This window comes from Vicia villosa, unplaced genomic scaffold (assembly GCF_029867415.1).
Source record: "Vicia villosa cultivar HV-30 ecotype Madison, WI unplaced genomic scaffold, Vvil1.0 ctg.000077F_1_1, whole genome shotgun sequence".
NCBI lineage: Eukaryota > Viridiplantae > Streptophyta > Magnoliopsida > Fabales > Fabaceae > Vicia > Vicia villosa.
The window spans coordinates 792,402-813,655 of record NW_026705001.1 but is presented as its reverse complement, the minus strand read 5'-3'; the positions used below and the strand labels follow the sequence as shown (position 1 = coordinate 813,655).

General features: G+C 31.9%; 1 protein-coding gene, 1 long non-coding RNA gene and 1 pseudogene across 2 annotated transcripts; 2 read left to right on the top strand and 1 right to left on the bottom strand.

Moving 5' to 3' along the window:
* Positions 1 to 549: 549 nt before the first annotated feature.
* Positions 550 to 9,710, top strand: LOC131623703 (uncharacterized; annotated as a pseudogene).
* A 2,197-nt stretch (positions 9,711 to 11,907) lies between these two features.
* On the bottom strand, positions 11,908 to 12,855 carry LOC131623747 (uncharacterized). Its single transcript, XM_058894769.1, has 2 exons — positions 12,850 to 12,855; positions 11,908 to 12,612 (listed from the first exon to the last, which is right to left on the bottom strand). The coding sequence occupies exons 1-2, from the start codon at positions 12,853 to 12,855 to the stop codon at positions 11,908 to 11,910; spliced, it is 711 nt and encodes a 236-aa protein (XP_058750752.1).
* Positions 12,856 to 14,116: 1,261 nt separating this feature from the next.
* LOC131623658 (uncharacterized) lies at positions 14,117 to 16,405 on the top strand. Its single transcript, XR_009290281.1, has 3 exons — positions 14,117 to 14,497; positions 14,690 to 15,445; positions 16,114 to 16,405. It is a non-coding gene; the product is annotated as an uncharacterized LOC131623658 (long non-coding RNA).
* The last annotated feature ends 4,849 nt before the right edge of the window (positions 16,406 to 21,254 follow it).

Sequence of the window (21,254 nt, the reverse complement as noted above, 5' to 3'; positions counted from 1 at the left end):
AGAAAATTTTGTTGTGGAAGGCGGGTAAATTGTGTATGATATCAATACTTACCCTTCTTTTTCTTCTTCCTAATTTGTTTCTTATTTGATTTTTTGTTTTAATTTGGATGTTTTTGTTTTGTTGGATATACAGAAAATTCACCCTTTTGTGTGTTTAGAAAATTCACCGATAGGATTTTAGCTCATGATAGAAATTAGTTTCATGTCACTTGTAGATATCATATACTAGTGATTCTTATTCCATTGTTTTGGTGTCAAGAAAAGTATATAAACTGCAAAATAAAGCAACATAAAATTCACATGTACATCAATAAGAAACAAAAGTATGCTTTCTTTTCTTGAAGGAAATGCTAAAAACTAACTACATTACTTCATTTCTTTCACATAATTGGATTCCACAAAAGTTTATTATACCATTCCACACATTTCATTCACATCTGATGTTTTACTTTGGCCATAGTTTACTTCTGTGTTGGACAAAGTATTGGAATCTAATTAAATTTATATATATCATCTTACCTTTATGTTATCTTCTTCACCCAAGTTGTATCATTATAACAGTTCACAATTTCTATAATATATACTTTCTTTGAAGTATCTGTTCTAATTGGTAAATATTTATTATTATTATTATTATTATTATTATTATTATTATTATTATTATTATTATTATTATTATTATTATTATTATTATTATTATTATTATTATTATTATTATTATTATTATTATTATTATTATTATTATTAGTAAACTATGGGCCAGTTAGATCTAATCATTAGTAATTTTTTTTGAATATCAGTTGTCTACTACTGCAATAAGCAACATCTATTATTTCTCATTTCTGAACTTGAAGAGCTTCTTCTTCTGGTAAGATTTTTTAACATTCTTTATTTCATACTGAAATAACATATTGTTGTCAATGTTTTGTTTTTCATGTTTTATTTGTTTAATTTCTACACGCTCCCATGACTACAGTTGTTTAAAAAATATAATAATATGCAGTTTGGATGTTTTGTTTGTTTGATTAGCTTTATAAGACTTTGAATAAACTTTGCAAGATACCAAGTCAAATTCATCTTTGAGAATTTTAGAAACTCTTCTTACCTCCCTTTGACAATGATTCTATGCTTGGCCCGTTATAACAAATGAGTTTAAGCACCTAATCTCTTGTAGACATATTTAAGCACCTAATATACCTAACATAGTTTTAAAGCCAAAATTTTAAAATATAAAAAAATTTATATTGAAAAACAATATTTGTAGAATATTTATTTTAAACAAAATAAGTTTTTTTATTTTTGAAATTTAATTTTTCAGAAAAAGTAATTTTTTTAATTTTTTAGAAAAAAATTTCCCATTTTTTTTAATTAGTTTTCAGGAAACAAATTATTTTCAATTTTTTTATTTTAACATTTCTTTCCCTATTTTTGTATTTTGGAATTTTTTTATTTCCGCATTTTTTTGAAAAATATTTTTTATTTATGTTCTGATTTTTAATTAAAATTTTTTAAAAAGATTATTATTTTTTTTCTTTTTATGAAAAAATAATTTAATTAATTAAACCAGTTTATAAAAAAAATTGGTTCTGAACTAGTTTTAAACTGAATATAAATTATTTATATTAAATGGTTCAATTCATTAACCATTCAAGTGGTTCAATTTTTTTTATGGTGTAATGCAGTTCAGTTCAAGTATAGAATTTAGTTAACCATATTTTTTAACACCCCTAAATCACATAACATGTGCATATTCCAATAATATAATATTTTGAAATAATATTCTTAAATCAACGGATGTGATCGTTTTAAAATTAATATACTGACTTGTAATCTAGGTTGTATGATCTCCTATTAACTGCTAAGATACAAAATTGCAATTTGTTTGTGTAGAAAAAATAATGATTTTTCTTTGTAAATAAAACAGTGTTTTTTTTTATCAATGTTAAATTGAGAGCAAGTTTTTACCTTTAGGTTTTGTTGAGAGCACTTCCCTCATATTGTTTTGTAGAATGTTTTTCGGCCTAGTAGATGAGAAGAAATACATTTATAAGTAGTATTGTTTCTTTTTGTTTGCGTGTAAGCTAAAGAGAGTGAAAAAAGACTTGGAAGCTTGTCAAAATTAATCTTCTAAAGTCTTCTCTCAATGCAGGTTGTAGTTCCATACCGGTCTTTTTTATCTCATCTGCCATATTCTCACACACTCAATTAATTTATTGTTCAAAAATACAACTTTATTTCTTGACATCTATTTAGATGCATGCATGTTTATTTGTTTCGCACAAAATTTATCATTCGCACGTCTATATATGCATGTTAATTTTTTCTTGTTTGATATTATTTTACATGCATGATATGATAATTTAGGAACACCGCCATTTAAGGCTAAAGAAGATGGATTTTGTTACTGATCCAGCAAAAGGAGCTATCTCGAAACTTGTAGAGCTGGGAGTGGAGTCTACCTTGAAGCAATTTAAATATATGATCCAACACAAAAAAATTACAGCCAATTTGAAGGAGAAACTTGAGGAGTTGAAGGCTTGGAAACAAACGTGGCAAGCATGGATGGTTGCAGAAAACTCAAAAGGAAATCAAATTCCACCTAACATTTCAAATTGGCTTTCACGTGTGGAAGAAATTGAAGTTGAGTTACAAAGCTTCTACAAAAATAGAGTTAATAATAACAAGAAATGCTTTGGTGGACAATGTTCAGATTTGGCATTGAATTACTCTCAAGGTAAGCAAGCCACTATAAAAATAGAAGATATTACAAAATTGATAGAGGAAGGAAGCAAACTTCCATCTTTATCATATCCTAAACCTCCACCAGCACTTAGGTCAACCTTCACAAACAATGATGTTAAGAGTCTAGAGTCCAGAAATCAAATTATGAATAAAGTCATAGAGAAGCTGAAGGATGATCAATTCAAAAGGATTAGCATTTGTGGGATGGCCGGAGTGGGAAAAACCACATTGGTAAAAGAACTAATCAAAATTGTAGAAAATAAATTATTTGAAAATGTTGCAATGGCTTCAGTTTCCCAAAACCCTAACTATGAAATAATCCAAAAACAAATTGCTGATGGTTTAAGAATGGAGTTTAACTCGCAGAGTCATATAGATAGAAGGGGTAGGGAAATACATGAGAAGTTGAAGGAATTTGACAATGAGAAGGTAAAGGTGCTAATAGTCCTTGATGATGTGTGGCAAGATCTTAACTTTGAGTTAATGGGACTTTCTTCTCAAAGTCACCAGAAGGGTATAAAAATCTTGTTCACATCGAGGAATGTAAAAGTGTGTGAAAAGATGGGAAGCCAAGAGAATGTACAAGTCTCTGTATTGCAAAAGGATGAAGCTTGGAGCCTATTTCAAGAAATGGCAGGAAATATTGTAAACAAACATGATATCGAACCAATAGCAAGAGAGGTTGCAAATGAATGTGGTGGCTTGCCCCTTGCTATTGCAACTGTTGCGAGAGCTCTTCGCGCCGAGGAAAAGATTTCTTGGGAAGACGCACTTCAACAATTGAGATACTCCCAATCATCACCCTTCTCTAACGACATACAAGAATATTTATATTCACGTATTGAGGTTAGCTTAAAATTTTTGGGTAGTGAAGAACACATGTCTTTCCTTTTTCTTTGTGGTTTGTTTCCAGAGGACTTTGACATTTCTGTTGAAAATCTATTACGTCATGGGATGGGCTTAGGGTTGTTTGAGGAAAATGATGCAGTTTGGAAAATAAGAAATCATGTAAATTGTTTAGTGAACAATCTGAAAAAATGTTTCTTATTGTTAGACAGTGAAAAGCAAGGGTGTGTAAAGATGCATGATGTTGTGCGTGACGTTGTCCTCAAAATTTCTTCCACAAAAGAACATGGGATATGGGTGCAGAGTAATGCCAGATTGAAGCAGGTTAAACAAAAACAAGGAAAATGGCTTAGAATGTCGATCATTTTGGATGCAAAGATTGATTCAGAAGATAACTTAGAATGTCCAACACTAGAACTTATACAGGTGCGAACATAAGGGGAAGAATGTGATATTATCTCATTGCCAGATAACTTCATCCACGGAATGACTAAACTCAAAGTTGTAAATATTACAAATTTGTGCATTCCAATAATATCATCATTTTTTCATGCCTCGAGAAACCTTCGCACGTTGCAACTTGAAGGATGTCACGTTGGAGATATATCTGTAATTGGTAATGAGGTCATGAGACTAGAAATCCTAAGCTTTGCCAACTCCAATATCAAAGAGCTTCCATCTGAAATTGGGAATCTGATATATCTCAAATTATTGGATTTGACAGGATGTAATCATCTTAACTTCATTGCTACAAATATTTTCACAAGGCTAACATTGTTGGAAGAACTTTATTTTAGCATAAACAATTTTCCTTGGTTGCTAAACAAAGAATTTCTCGAAGACTTAAGAAATCTTTCGGTCCAGTTAAAAGTTCTTGAGATCAAACTAAGTAAACTCGATTTTTTACATGGCGGTCTAATTTTTAGAAGCCTAAAAAAGTTTTGGGTTTATGTAGTTCCTTCTGCTCCTTATGAACGCCATGGATATTTGGAGTCAAATATGATACAGTTAAGAGCTTTAGGTTACAACTCTGTTAAGAGTAGTATGATGATCATGCAACTCATCAAGAAATGTGAAATTCTCATATTAGAGAAAGTGAAGGACTTGAAAAATGTCATATCTGAATTAGATGAGCATGGTCTCCAATGTGTGAAAGATTTAAGGCTTGGCTCCTGCTCCGATCTTGAGTGTGTCATAGATTTCTATGCTCCACGGTCTAACTTACCATTGATCGAATCGATGTGTCTAGAGAATCTTGTTAGTATGAGGACAGTAATTCAGGTACCTGATCATTGTGAAACCAATGAAGCAATGATGGAATTCTCATATTTAGAAAAAATGGAGTTGAAGTGTCTTCAAAAGTTGATTGGATTCAGTAACTCTCAATCAATTCATCATGTGAGTAAATATATTTTGTTAGTTATTATTCATTTTTTTGATGACTTTTTTTGTTAAATATTTGTGCCATTTAAAATGCAATGAAGAATTGAAGTTAAATTTTGTTACACGTGTCCAGGGACTGAGTTATACCACCAATCATTCAGATTCAGTTGGTCATGGACCATTGTCAGCTAGTGCCAAGTTGTTTTCTTTTGATTGGATGAAACAATTTCCAAAATTGGAAACAATACTGCTACGTGATTGTGTTTCCATTGAGATGGTATTTGACTTGGAAGGTAATCCGGAAGTCATCGAAAATGGTATTTTGTTTCCTCTGCTAAAAGAACTTGATATATCATACATGGATCATTTGCTATATGTTTGGGGGAATGTTCCGTGTAGTGTCAGAGGTTTTCATAATTTAAGATTTCTAAAAATCTCAAGGTGCAACTCTTTGAAATATGTATTTACTTCTGTCATTGTTAAAGCAATTTCAAATCTTGAGAAGTTAGAAGTAAGAGATTGTGAAATGATCGAGAACATAGTGGTTTGGAGAAGAGATGATAAAGAGGATGACAATATCAAAGAACATGTGATAATGAACGGGTTTGGTAAACTATGTTATTTATCACTTTTGAATCTTCCAAAACTTGTGAATGTTTATTTAGACTCTGTTGAGTTAGAATGTCCATCCTTGAGGAAGTTTGAGATTGGTGGTTGTCCTATGTTTGAGATATCTTTATTACCAACCTATATCCCTGAAAATCAAGACAATCGCAAAGTCACAAATTCATTTAATATAGAAGATAATTCAAGCTCTTCTACTTGGACCCCTATAGAATGTGCGTCATTTCTACCCAAGTTGAGTCGTAAAAGAACCACAAATAAGAGAATTAATAAGGTATGAAATTTCCTTGCATTATCTTTAAACCCTTGTGAATTTAGTCTTTAATCCTATATAATATTTGTTTTTAACTAATAACACTATAATATTGGGATGGACTAAGTTTCAGTCCAAGTTGTGTTTATATATAGTAGTAAAAGTATTATTATTCTCAATTATTTTGAGTATAAAAAATATTGTTTGATAGTTTTAAATATTAAAAAATGTTAACTATTTAAAGGGTGTGAGAAGTTAATTCTTTTGACCTATATATAAGACTAGAAGGATTCATACTAATATTTGGTATGTTAGCAGGAGGCGTCAGTAATTCCAGAATTACAGGATGTTACACATTCCCTTTTTGAAATGAATACCAAGAAAGTAAAAAGTCATATGCCTGCTCTTGAGGAACTAAATATTGTGGAATGTGATTTGCTGGATGTAATATTTTTTGACGAAGAAAAATTCAATTTCCTAGTTTTGTCACATCTGAAAACCATCAAAATTAGAAAGTGTGTCAAGTTAAAATCCGTTATGGCAAAAAGAAAAGAGAGGATAAACTATTTTAATCAACTAGAGGTTCTTCACTTGATACAGCTTCCAAATCTTGTGAGATTTGAGATTTTATTTTTCTTGATTATTTATCCTTCTCAAACATATATAAGGAAACTGCATATTTAGCAAAATGATTTTTTGATTTTAATTTTGTAGGTTGGATGTGTGGATGATCACGAAAGGATAAGCAGTCATCCATTCATGGATGAGTCCTTGTTTCCAAACTTAACTTCTTTGCTTATACATACTTGCAACCAAATTAGCATATTGTTTTCTCATTCATCCTTGAATAGTCTTGAACAACTTGAGAAGTTAGAAGTACGAAATTGCGAGAACATGCAAGAAATAGTATCTCAAGAAAAGATAGAAGCAACTTCAAATAAGATTGTGTTGGGCAAGTTAAAACATCTCATTTTTTGGAAGCTACCAAACCTTAAGGCCTTTTGCCTAAGTTCCTATAATTTCTTTTTCCCATCATTGCAAGATGTGGAAATTAAAGATTGTCCCAATGTAGATGTTTTTTCACAAGGATTTTCAAATACACCAAAGCTTGAGAAGGTCGCCATGGAGATTGGTTCACTTTGGATAGACTATATGCATAAGAGAGACATCAATTCCACTATACGAGGATTTAAAGCATTTGTATGTCACATCTTAGAATATCTAAATTTTATCATTAGTTCATAATTGTTTCACTAATCGTTTTGGAACATACATTTATGAATATTTTGTAGGTGGAATCACAAGGATCAAATATGTTGAATGGGGCCGTGCGGTATTTTGAAGGATACCTCAATATCTCAAAAATAAATATCAACGCATTTAATGAGATTGTAAGCTTCCATAAGCTAACATATATTGGGGTTTCATATTGCCACAATTTGAAGAGTTTGTTCTCCCATTCTATGGCCAAAAGTCTTGGGCAACTTCATAATCTAATAGTCAAGGATTGTAAAATTATGGAGAAGATAATAACAAAGGAAGATGGAAATATTGAAGGAGGAAACAAGTTCAAGAATTTATTTCCCAATTTGGAGGTGTTAATACTTAGGCGTCTTCCTAATTTGGAATGTGTTTGTTCAATTGATTATGACTATGATCTCCCATGGTGTACCATTGGAGAGGATGAAATCAATAGTAAGATTCAAATTACATTTCCTAAATTAAGGGTGTTGGCTCTTTTTGATGTTCCGAAGATCAAGTGTTTTTGTTCTGGAACATATGACTACAACATCATGGTCTCCTCAATTCAAGAGTGTTGTAATATGGGAACACTTCCCCGTGAAAATATTATTGTAAACACACCTAACCTTCATCAAGTTGATGGCACGTGGACTAATATGCACACATTTGGTGACCTTAATTTGACTATATATTATCTTCTAAATTCTGAGAAATTCAAGGTATACACACATGAAGTCTCCCAACTTGAACATTATAATTTATTTTGAATACATACGACATCACGTGCTTGTATGTTGTGTGCAGGTGGAGTTGGGAAAATTAGAAACATTTAGTGATATTGACGCAAAGCTTGTTGACTACATCAAAAGAGTATCAGAGCTATGTATTGTAAACAATCACAAGCTATTGAATTTCATCCCATCAAACATGATGCACATAATCTCCCACACGAAGCATCTCTACTTTCAAGAATGTGAGTTCTTAGAAGAGATATTTGAATCGAATGATGATGGTATGCAATACCAGTTAGAGATTATAAAATTGTTTTCTCTTCCAAAGTTGAAGTACATTTGGAAAAATCTTGGTCAGAGTTTAGCCTTTCAGAGAGTTAAATATATAGATATAACAAAATGCAATGCTTTGAAATATGTGTTTTTGGATATTTCCATAGCCACAAGCCTTCCACATTTGTTATCGATTACAGTGTCTGATTGCGATGAGATAGAGGACATCATAAAGAATAATTCTAATTGCCTCAATTGTTCACAACAACAACAGAAGGCTGAGAAGATTATATTCCCATCATTGGCCATAATTGAACTAAGAAAGCTTCCCAGCCTCAAATGTTTCTGTCGAAGCTCTTACCCTTCCTATGTTGAGCTTCAAGTATTGGATTGCTTATTCATTCAAAATTGCCCAAAGATGAAAACCTTTTGGCTTGATGGAATATTATACACACCAAGTCTTCAAAACATCTCAGTGGACAATGCTAAATTTTATGATGTTGCAGATGTGAATAAGGTTATACAAGAATACGAGCACAGTAATTCATAATGAAGGAAAATGTTGGTGTGATGTTTGAAATTCACAATTATAAGGTTAGTATATAAGTAGCTCTTACAGTCTCACATTAATTTTTTATTCAGGTATGAGTGTGTCAGACTTGGATCTAAACTCTTGATTAGTTATAAAAATTTACATTTGGTGACTAAGCTTGCATTCATACATGATTGGAGGTGAGGCTTATTATTTTGTGTGGTGGCACATAGTAATTTGTTTTGCTTTATGGATGAATAATAACTTGAGTTGTTGTTTAATTGTTCTCATTCATCTATCTTTGTGGTAGATTTTTGTTAAGGTCTGCGTAACAACTTACATTATAATATTTTTTTTAGCATGCCATATGCCTCTTTAGTTAGCTCAGTGTTACTTAGTTGTTGAAAAAAAAGAAATGATGACTAGACTATAATTGGAAAAATTCAAGTCTCACGTAGAACCTAAAATAATTTATATAGAGACACCTCTCACTTTACAAGCTATTCTGGAACAAATAAAAAATTATAAAAATTGCTATATTATGACAACTGCTGCCATTCACTTTGGATTGGAACAAATAAAAAAATTGTAAAAACTTCTTGAATCAGCTAACTCGTGGTCTATAGTTCAAAAAGGCACATGCGCTAAGGTTCTAAAATAGAAGTCGCAGATAACTCTTTTTTAGGTGTCGTGTGTAAAGGCTCAATTGTATTGTCTCCAAATCTAATTTTTACATATGTCCTTCATGTACCAAATCTTTCTTGTAGTTTGATGTCATTCAACAAGTTAGCTGAAGAGAAACATTATCAAACTAACTTTTTTTTTATTCATTGTGTCTTTCAGAATTTGAATTTGGGCAAGACGACAGATCATGCTTTGGAGATGAATATCAACCACCTTCCCAACAAATAAATTTTAGATTTAAATCTTTTTTAGTTTTAATAATGATGATAATGATATGCTATGGTATTTACAATTATTGTGAATAAGAATTAGTTTGTTTCTAGAATAAGGGATTGTTACTAGAATAAGGGAAAAAATTGATTTGTATAGACCTTTAAACTCTATTTATACAAGAAATAATATTGAGAAAGACATGAAACCAAGAATTACTGACATGGTATCAGTAGGTTTTCGATCTAATATGTGAGTTTTAAGTTAATCTTGACTTTATTGGGCGACACCCCACTGGGTCGCTCAAGAAATCATCTCGGCAAATCTCGGTTCTAGATAATCTCTTCTAGGCTGGTGATTGTGATCTCTGATACTTACAATTGTTTCTCAAATTCGTTCTTGGGAGTGCTCACAAGTTGCAATTTCGCTATTCCTCTTTGTTTACAAATCGTGTTTGGTTTGGTCGTGATCTCGTATCGGTATCGACAAGTATTTGATAGGGCTCACACGTTTTTTTTTTGTTTCATAACTTTCATTAGTATTCTTAAGCAAGTAGTTTGTTACGTTTCTTTTGATTTCTTGGTTTCACGTTGATCAAGAATTAGTATTAAAAAAAATCCATTGGTTGTTACGTTAAGGTGTTGCACCTCTGATTTTTATGTTCAAGTCCTTGTTATTGCCAATATTTCTTCTACGGTTTCCGAAAACGAATTAGATCTTATTTGTGTTCATTTTAACGGAAGAATTATTCTGTTTGAGAATTTCAATTTCGAATGTATGTCAAAGTGAAAGGATTATGGAGTCACTTGGACGACGTCTCTCTGTTAGAGACAACTGACTTAGATGCATGGGAAATAGAAGATGCTCAAATTATCACTTGGATTCTCGGTACTATTAATCGTCACATTTTTAATAATTTGCGATCTTTTTCCACTGTTCAAGAAATGTGGAACTACTTGAAGCGTATCTATAACCTAGACAATGGGCCAAACATTTTGAGTTGGAGCTAGAGATTGCCAATTACATACAAGGTAATTTTTCTGTTCAAGAATATTATTATGGTTTTTTAAATTTGTGGACAGAACACTCTGCAGTTATACATGTTGATGTTCCCAAGAGTTCTCTCGCGGATGTCCAAGAGGTCTACAATACTAGTAGGCGAGATCAATTTCTCATGAATCTTCGTCTAGAATTTGAGGTTGTCAAAGGTGCTTTGCTGAATAGAAATCATGTTCCTTCTTTAGATAGATGTGTTGATGAACTTCTCAAAGAGGAACAACACCTTGCTACTCAAGGACCCATGTCTCATGATGCTGTCATTTATGAGCCTGCTACAGTTGCATATACTGCTCAAAATAGAGGTAAAGGTCGTGATATGAGACGAATTCAATGTTTCTCTTGCAAACAATTTGGACATGTTTATATCATTGCATGAATAAGCAGGTTGAGGCACCAAGAAAATCTGGACATGTTGAAAAAGTCAGTGATGCTGAACAGAGTCATGAATTTGATGATTTCAGTAGAGGCGTTGTTATGAGTTCTCCTGTTCCTCTTCCAGCACACCTTCCAAGCATATCTACTGGAAGAGAATTATTCTACCAGTAATAAACCTTTCTCTTTAAAGCTGTTCAAAATTTATTTATATTCAAAATGAATCATTTATCTTCAATCTTGTAGGATTACTTAGAAACAATGATGGTTAGTGTTTGGCTTATACAGGCTTCCTGTTCTAGGACAAACTTATCATGTTCTCTTGAAACTGGCAATAAGCCTTAGTGTATCCGTTAGGGTCCGTGACTGTTTTGTTAATCAAAACAGATTAGTTAGATGTCTCTATTGAAAATATTGTACTAGCTATTCCAATGTAACATTTTCTCAAATCTTAACAGAATTCTCTCTCTTTTTCTCTATTCAAGAATATTCTAGAATGAATTCTTCATCCTCTCTACTTTTCTAATACTGTTGCGCGTCTTGCTACGGATGACTTCTTTTATGGTAATATGAGGAGAATAAGCATAAAGCTACACAAAATGTCTAGTAAAGTTATTTGTATACTCATTTATATTTTGAGTTCATTAGGTCAGCAAGACTCATACACCAACATCAGGATCCATCTTAGCCCAAAGCATGACACCTAATTCTCTTTTTCTAGATTCTATGAAAGAGAACTTGCTTGGTTCAGCCTTTCCTTGACAATCGGCCCCATCTTTGAAGATCAAGTCTACTCTATGTTTGGTTAACATCTAGTTCTACTACTACTACTACTTTATATATTTTTTTTTTTTTAGTAAACAAGATATTATAAACCGGCGAACTAAGGGTTCACCAACCTGTATACAAAAGGGGGGCACAAGCCAGAAAAGGAAAAAAATACAAACCAATTGAAATTATGATAAGAACCGGATCGGATCTTTGACAAAATCATAATAAGAAAAATTGGAATGAGTATTTTCTCCACAAAAAGACCACCTCCACACCAAAGCTTTGATGTTCCAAACAACATTGTCTAAACTCCAAAGCTCTTCCCTAAAACAAACCCCATTCCTACTTAACCATAAAGCCCATGAAGTTGCTAACCAAATAATGTCTACCTTCCTATCTAAAACTTTCTTAGATTTACAAAAGGAATGCCATTCCATAAAACTTGAATGGCTCTCTTCCTCTTCTAACCCCTCTTTACCTATCCACATCGCTATGTCCCTCCAAATATCCTTTACAAAAGAACAAGAAAAGAAAGAGTGATCCCGATTTTCCGGATCAATCTTACATAAAGCACACAAGGAAGCTTCGGGAGATAACGAAATACCTCTAATCATGAGGAGATCTTTCGTAGGGAGCCTATTTGCAAGAAGCCTCCAACCAAACGCCCTTATCTTGAAAGGAACTTCCGACTTCCAAACCAAAGTCTTTGCCACATCATGTCTACCGACCGGACCGAAAGGAATACGGTAGCTAGCATACTTTTCATAGCATGAGGCCACCGAGAAATCATCACCCCTCAAAGAAAGCCATTCCGCCCCATCTCTATCCGAACCTAACTCTCCACATTCTTCCAATAATTCACGAAAAACGCCCCAATTAATCGCCACCTCCTGATCATGACATTGTTAGCATTTAAATCTAATTGCATCAAGGCTTTATTCAGGTATCCACATTAAGTTTTTTTTGGTGTTATCAGTCTCTATAAATCACTAGATAAAGGAATTAATCCCATGGTCTCAAACATAAGACAGCAATTTGTGGTTTATGTCGGAAGAAAGCTTTTTCAGGTACAAGTCACAGCTCAGTTACATGTGTTGCAAAATCGATCATTGTACTTGAATATTCACCTGCATGTTTATTATTTTGTTGACGAAATCATGTATTTTTTTATTTGGTTAAATATGTTTTTAGTTCCTGTAAAATTACTCAAAATGGCTTTTAGTCCCTATAAAAAAATATTGACTTTTAGTCCCTATAAAATTATTTTTGCACTCAGTTTTAGTCCCTGTAGAGGGACCAAAAGTAAGTGCAAAAGTATTTTCATAGGGACTAAAAGTCAATATATTTTTTATAGGGACTAAAAGTCAAAATTGAGATATTTATAGTGACCAAAAATATATTTAACCCTTTTTTATTTAATTGGTACTTTTAGGAAACATCTTTTAACCAAAACAAAGACCAACAACTTGATCTTTTGGAATTATTGGTTCGTGATTGTTTTATTTATGTTAAAACTTTCAATCATTTTAAAGCAAAAATAAACTGAAATATTCTTTGCGGTATTTGTCATGAATTCCTGCAGGTTAGTGAGGATCAGTTGTTGGAAAATGGTGCATCAGGAAACAGTAGCATTGGGACTTTCCTTGGTTGGGCAATGACATTTCTATATTTGAGTGGAAGGATGCCTCAAATTTGGTTAAATGTGAGTTATATATTTACTTTCCAGTAGCCTAATATAAGGTTACATGATATAAGTCTATTCTTTGTTGGATCACAACCTTCAACTGGTTGTGTATATTAATGCATATCTCAACAATTTTGCAGATCAGAGGGGTAGGGGTGTGCATGGTTAGTTATTTTCAAAAACCAAACTATAACAATTTTAAAACCATTTAAATGGTTTGGATTTATAACCATAACCACATTTTAATCAAAACTGGTTATAAAACCGGTTATAAATTTGGTTATGATTATATAACCGGTTTTTTAAAAAAATCCAGTTTTGAAAATTATTTTTTCCGAAAATATTTTTTTTCAAAAAAATAATATTATTTTGAGAATTAAAATATTTGGATGTCGATAATAACCGGATTATTACCGAATCCAAAATAATTTAACCGGTTAATAACCATTTAATTATATCCGGATTATATGAATGGATAACCAAACCATTAATAACTAAACCGGTTAATAATCATTCAATTATATCCGGATATTTAAAAGTGGTTTAGGTTTGGTTATGGATTTGGACATCAAAACCAGATATTTTGTACACCCCTAAGAAGGGGACATGCTGAGGTTAGAGGCTCTAACTATTAACGCTGCGATCCTTTATAAATTATGTTTGTGTTAATCATTAGCAACTGTAAATCCCTTCACCAGATTCACCCTTATTAGAGTAGTAAAAGATATTTTATTTCTAGTCGCATGAAGCATTGTTCATGCTTAGAGGGAAGAGTTTGAAGTCTTTTATGATTTGTAGGGCCTGAATCCTTTGATGTTTCTCTTTGCTTTAATTGGGAATGCCACTTATGTTGCAAGGTAAGCTTCTGATTCATAATTCATACTACCTTCTTTGTTTTAAGTATTGGCACCAAACTAACTTTTGCGAATTGAAAATACAGCAAAGGTGTGTATTTATTCTTTTGTATTTAATGAGCATATACTTTATCTTTTTATGCGGCATACTTGTGAGCAGCTTTAATTGGTCAACAATCAGACCTAATCTACCATGGCTGGTAGATGCAGGAGGATGCGTCCTTCTTGACTTTTTTTGTATCCTTTTAATTTTAGATATTTATCTTATAAAATTATTCTTGCAAGAGAAAATTTGATTCTATATAGCTTAAGTTATATGTAGGATTAGCAAAGATAGCCTTGAAATCTATGATTTAGAAAATCTATGTAGCTTCATAGTGTTAAAATAATAAGAGATCTAACATATGTCTACCTTAATATCTATTTTAGATTTTGATGCAGATTTTATATTTCCGCTGCCGAACCTCCCCGGACCTGTAAATAAATATAAAACATACTGCTTATTGAGGAGGAAACAAGGATATTCAGGTTCTGTACTCTCTCCTGTATGTATGTAGATGTGCTTCTCTGGCATGTTATGATGTGTTTATCAGTGTATTCATACCATGTATTAGCGTAGAGGCTGCTAAGACTAATTGCTCATGAAACAGAATATACACATATTACTGTGAATTTCTCCATATGGTGAAATCATATTCTGATTAATTATGTTTTCTTCCATGGTTAATTTTCATTTCAGTTGATCATATTTATTGGTGATTTTCTCCAATTTCAACCAGATCTGGATTATTTCATAAAGCTGACTTACATGATGTATGTTCATAGAAATCTTTCAATCTCTCCACCAAGTTGGCTTGAAGCTAAATTGGTGAATGGTGACACATACTTAACTGTAAGATCATTGGCCAGATGGCTAGAAAAACAAGAGCAAGTGGTTATATGTTCATTTGAATCCACAATTTTGTTTGAGGTTGATGCTCCCATTGCAACACAAATACCATCGCTACCTGCTCAAATCCAATTTAAAACAAGTGATATCAAGTTTACATAGTCCCTCTCCTTACTCCATCATAGCTCCTTTATGATTCTAAGTTCATTACATCAATATAATCCAAATAAAGTCATCTACTGAACAAATGGAAGTTAATAAAAAGAAGATGGAAGAAGAGCCATAGACGATGAATGGTGAGAAAAGCTTAAGTTTTTTCTCTTTTAGTCATATTTTCATTCACTTTTTTTTTTTGTGGTGAGTGTCTAATTGTAGCATTTAGTGATAAATATTTTGTATATCTCATGGTTTTAAATTGCGGGTCTGCAACCGCAATTGCGGCCGCAATATTACTGATGCGGTAGCCTCCGCATCGAGCCGCAATTGCGGTGTGATTTATAATCACACGTCCAACAACACTAGAATTCGTATCAAACATCTTCACTCATGTTTATTCATATATTTTCATCATAACTCAACATTTGAGAACCCATAAACTCAATTTACATGTGATTTGTAATGTAAGATATTAACATTAAGTGTTTTTTAATGGTGTATTTCAAATATTTCCTAATTTAAACTCATGCCGCAACGGCCGCAATGCGCATCGCAGCAACCGCAATAGCCGCAATCGCAACACCCACAACCGTATCCGCAACCGCAATTTTAAACCATGGTATATCTTTCTTCACTACATACACATATCAGAAAGTGAGCAAAGAATGAAATTTAATTCAACATTCTGAATATTTTATAGAAAAATAACTAATTAGATATGGAAAAGATAAGTGATATAAGAAAATTAATTTTGAAATATATTAAATATTCAATATGTTTGATCTAGTATATCTGCCATTGATCACAGGAATTGTTGGATATTTATTGTTGTTGGTGGTGAATATGTGGCAGTTCTTGAATAAAGAAGGTGTTGATGAAGATTGTATTTGAAAAATTCAAAGTGTGTGAATTTCACACTAATCTTTAGGAGCAATACACCCTTACCAATTATAGTATATTGAATGCAATTGAGATTAACGACGAATTCCCTTCAGAATACTTTGAATTTCTTAATGTGAGTTGCACAAACACACTAAACGTATCTTTTGATAATATGTTACAGAATATGTTTCATACACTTTACTCATGCATTAATAAAGTAAAGGATGATTTTAAAGTAATTGAAATGGTGGAAAAATAGGTGTATATAGTTATATTTTCATGTCCTTTTATGTTTTTCAAGTGTCTCTATTTTATAGAGAAAATGATGCCATTTGGTGAAGAGAAACATCATTTTAATTTAATTCTGCATCTAATAATGAACGTATATAATATTATAATGTTCATAAGTTATCACAAGCAATGCAACGGTTCAGCGGTAAGGGCGCTTTATAATAAAATATACTTGCTTTACCACTAGACCAATTTAAAGTTCCAAATAATATTTTAAAAATATCTAACAGAAATGAACAAAGAATGAAATTTAATTCAATATATTATTATTTCAGAGAAAAATATATAATTATATATGGAAAAAGATAAAGAGAAAATATGATATACATTGACAATATAAAATAGTTATACACTATCAACCAATCACAACCATGTTTAGCACCAAGTCATACTGTTATTTTAAAAAAAATTATATGATATAGCTGATTGATCAATCTCAATTCGATGATAGTGTTGTTTATTGTGATATTTGGTAAACAAACGCTAGTCTTCCAAATCAAACACTTCGATAACTTACATGATCGAATAGATTGATCCTAGGACATGTGTCGTAGTTTTTTTGTTTATGATTAAGGTTACAATATAATTCATGTTTCGACAATATTACTTCTTAATGAATACTAAAGTTTTTCTTGAAAGCAATAAATGATAAGAACATAATGTAAAGTAATTCAATTAAATAAAGTAAATGATCCTGAATAATAAAGGTTTCGACTGGGAAATAAAGGAAATGTAAAGAGTGTGTAAAAGACTTTGTACTGATAATGTAAATGGCTTTGAAATAAAAACAACGGTCTTTCTATACGTATGTTCTCTGCAACTCTTTTCTCTAACGCTGATACTTTGAGTATTTGAGTAATTTGTACAAAATGAACACCCCGAATCCTAACATTAAAACTTCTATTTATACTAATTCGACCCTAACGGACCTTATCCAAAAACATGCCACGTTCGTCATTTGTATGATCCTTTTGAATAATAGACATCCACACATCTTCGAAGAAGGGTTTGATTGATTTCAAATTTCAAATTCTTTCTTCCTGTGAGCGCCAAGTCTTCGACGCGTTATATCCAAATAACTTCAAATTTTAAATATGTCAACAGATACGACTATTCGATCCTGATAACTTGGGCTTTTGTATCATCCTATCCAATCGAAGCCCAAATCACAAAGAATATTTTGTCTTACTCTTCGACCCAACTACTGTCGAAATTATCAGTTAACAAATTGGCCCATCAAAAATGTGTATTTTGTTACGCAGAGAAATGCTCATTTTTGAATACCATATGGAACTTCGACAGGCGAAACCTATTATTATAATCATTTACTGTTGTGACGTTATGAGTAATGATTACACCTTTTTCCAAAACGTCCATTTAGACGTGCGTGCAGCAGTTCCCATCATTTCTATCAAAACAATCAGTTTCCAAGAAATAGAAAAGAGTAACCTCTCTTTCTTCCCCATAGGGAGATAACACGTTCCCCACTAACTCTTTGATAGGTAACTTTCCAACTGCCACAGACCTGTTATAAATACCTCATCTTCCCCACTTCATCACTTTCGCTTCTGCAAATTTGAAACCCTTAAGCATTCTCAGAGCAAAACCCATATTTTCCTTCAAAGAACTTCAGCTAACTTAACTTTCTTCAACAATGTCTCCCACTAAGAAGAACACAAGTCTAAAATAAAAAAAGAAACCGGAATTTCAAAGGATTCTGCTCCTCAAACTGAACTTCTTAGAAAACTTATGACTTCTGGGAATCAGAAATCCATCTACTATGTATTCATCATGATCATCATTTAATTTTACTTTTGAGAATTATGGTTCTTAGTTATTCATACGAATAATCTTGAGATACACTTAAAATAAATGAAATCAAAGGTCACCATCATATTCCTTGTTAAAAATCGAGTGAAAATCATGTTTGGATCATTTAATTTGGTTGAGAATTGAGGGAGATAGAAATTCAAATCTTTGAAAGAAGCGTGAGGTTGAAGACGACCATGGTGCTATTTTTTGAATCTCTGAAACGTTTAAAAATATAATAAAATGAAGTCATTTAGTAAACAAGCCACACACGTGGCTCAGTTGGCAATGTTTTGTGTTGTGGACTTCAAACGTCACGATTTAGAGTGAACCAATGATGGTCTCATATTCAGAAAGAACACTGTTCCAGAGAGGAACGAGAGTTGTGGATAATTCAATATCATGAATTTGACATCCAAAACTTTGGTACCACGTGCATTTTGGAGGAAAAGTATATTGCATTATACTTTTACATTGTGATTGTTGTTGTTATTGTTGTTGTGAATTATTGCGTGAGAATGCTAATTGATGTTATTATAAACTATTTTTGCTGTTTAATGCACCGTTTACTTCTGAAAAGTTATTCTCACCCCTGTTTATTATTTTGTGGTGTTATGTACTCTCGTGTAGTACAAATAATCAGGTAGAGGAGTAGGTGGTGTTGAGCTAGAGGAGGGCCTTTAGGACTCTTCTATTATTTTGCCGCTTTCCACGTTATTTAGTTTTTGTTAGTACTCTGATTTGTAACACTGAGTTTAGGATATTTTAATAGACGTTTTTGAGTTATTGTTGGATTATTTAATAAATCAAATATTTGATTTTATTGAGATATTATAAAGCATGTTTTGAAGTTGAATTTCGTTGCTATTTTATGTTTTATTTGAAAAAAATATTGTTTGTTGAGCATGTGTAACACCTGTTTTTGAGCAAATAATTATTTATCTTTTATAAATAAAGAGTTTTAAGATTTTAGGATGTTATATGTTCGACCTAGACGAACAAAATTGAGTAGAATTAGCTTCATTCGACAGATTTGTCGCAAAGTCTTTTTTATTTATATTATCCACATGTACATCACAAAGAAACAAAAGTATTCTTTTTTCTTGACGGAAATGCTAAAAACTAATCACATTACTTCATTTCTTTCACATATTGGATTCCACACATAACTAAAGTATGAGAGATGCTTATAAGAAGAAAAAAAAACAAGTGTTCGATAATTTGACACTTTAATGTTTTTGTGTTTAATTGGTTGGATATTGATTGGCTTGTGACTACTTGAGCTGTTAATTTGAGAATTCAATTGTTAACATTAATGGTCTCATTGTCATACCATATACAGTTGTGCGTATCTGAGTTCCAATAATTTGTTTGGTTTAGACGACTTTCGATCTAAACGCGAAACTTCCGCTAGGCAAAGTATAAACTCTTTTTAAAAAAATCAATCTTGTAATTTTAAAATAGGGGATTTATTCACCATCCTCTAGATAAGATCTCGTCGTCTAACAAGTGAGAATCCAAGAATATATATATATATATATATATATATATATATATATATATATATATATATATATATATATATATATAGTTTTTCTTTAAAAGATGCACTAGTCAAAAACACTTTAAGTTTGTATTTGGTTTTCTTTGTTCTCTTATCCTTTTGTATTAGAGTGTTGTGAGATGTAGTTAAATATTTATTTTTGACAGTTTGGGTGTACTGGGGACCTAAGATAGTTGAGGGTATATTATGTGTTGTAACAATTTTCAAAGTGTTATTCTCTGGTTGCCATTCGACAACGACCATAAGTTTTTCTCCGATTTTGGAATTTCCACGTTAATATCTTGTCTTATTATTTTATTTCGCTTTTTTCCTCTATATGTTTGTTATTTTTTCCCAATGTTTTTCTCTCTATCACTTTTTTATACCCTACTCAATTTCACGACCTTTTCTCTGGCATGTGATTTTTTTTCCTTCTGATGACAAAACTTCATTAATTCATCTAGTAACAAACCTACGCGTACCGTGCTTACGCACGGATTCTGCTCTGTTATGCGCATTTGTTTACATAATATATTTATTTTAAATAAAAGGTTAAAAAAGAAAAATATATATATTTAGATCAATAATAAAAAAAATTGTATACAAAAATATCTAGATCAATAATAATTTTTTTTCGTATACCATTTTTGTATAAAAAATATTTGATTATAAATAGCATTTCTCGTATGTAAAAATATTTAGATCAATAATATATTTTTCCGGTATACAAATATTATTTTTGTTTAGGTATCATTTACCAAAATATTTGGATCAATAGTAAATTTTCTTATATAAAAATATTTAAATCAATAATAATTTTTTTTTGTATACCATTTTTGAATCAAAAATATTTGGATCATAAATACCATTTTCGTATATAAAAATATATAGAACAATAATAGATTTTTTTCCCGTATACAAATATTATTTTGATTAGGTATCAAGTACAAAAATATTTGGATCAATAGTAATTTTCGTATATAAAAATATTTAGATCAATAATAGATTTTTTCCCATCACTACGCCAAATTTGGCTTTTAGCAGCACCCCTACGAAAGCGCTTTTAGGAAAAGCGCTGGCATAGGCTTCGCTAAAGACAAAATTAAAAAACACGCTAAAAAAGCGCTCTAATAGTGGGGGGGTATGAAAGCGCTTTTAAGAAGCGCTCTGGTAGGGGGGAGTTATGAGAGCGCTTTTCAAAAGCGCTCTGGTAGGGGGGGGTACGAAAGCGCTTTACAAAAGCGCTCTGGTAGGTGGGGGGAACGTGGGGGGAACGAAAGCGCTTTTCAAAAGCGCTCTGGTAGGGGTGTTTAATGAGAGCGCTTTTTGTCAAAAGCGCTGGTATAGCCCAGGCTATGAGAGCGCTTTCCAGAAGCGCTTTAGTAGCCTTATTACTAAAATTAAAACCAAAAACACGCTTCTAC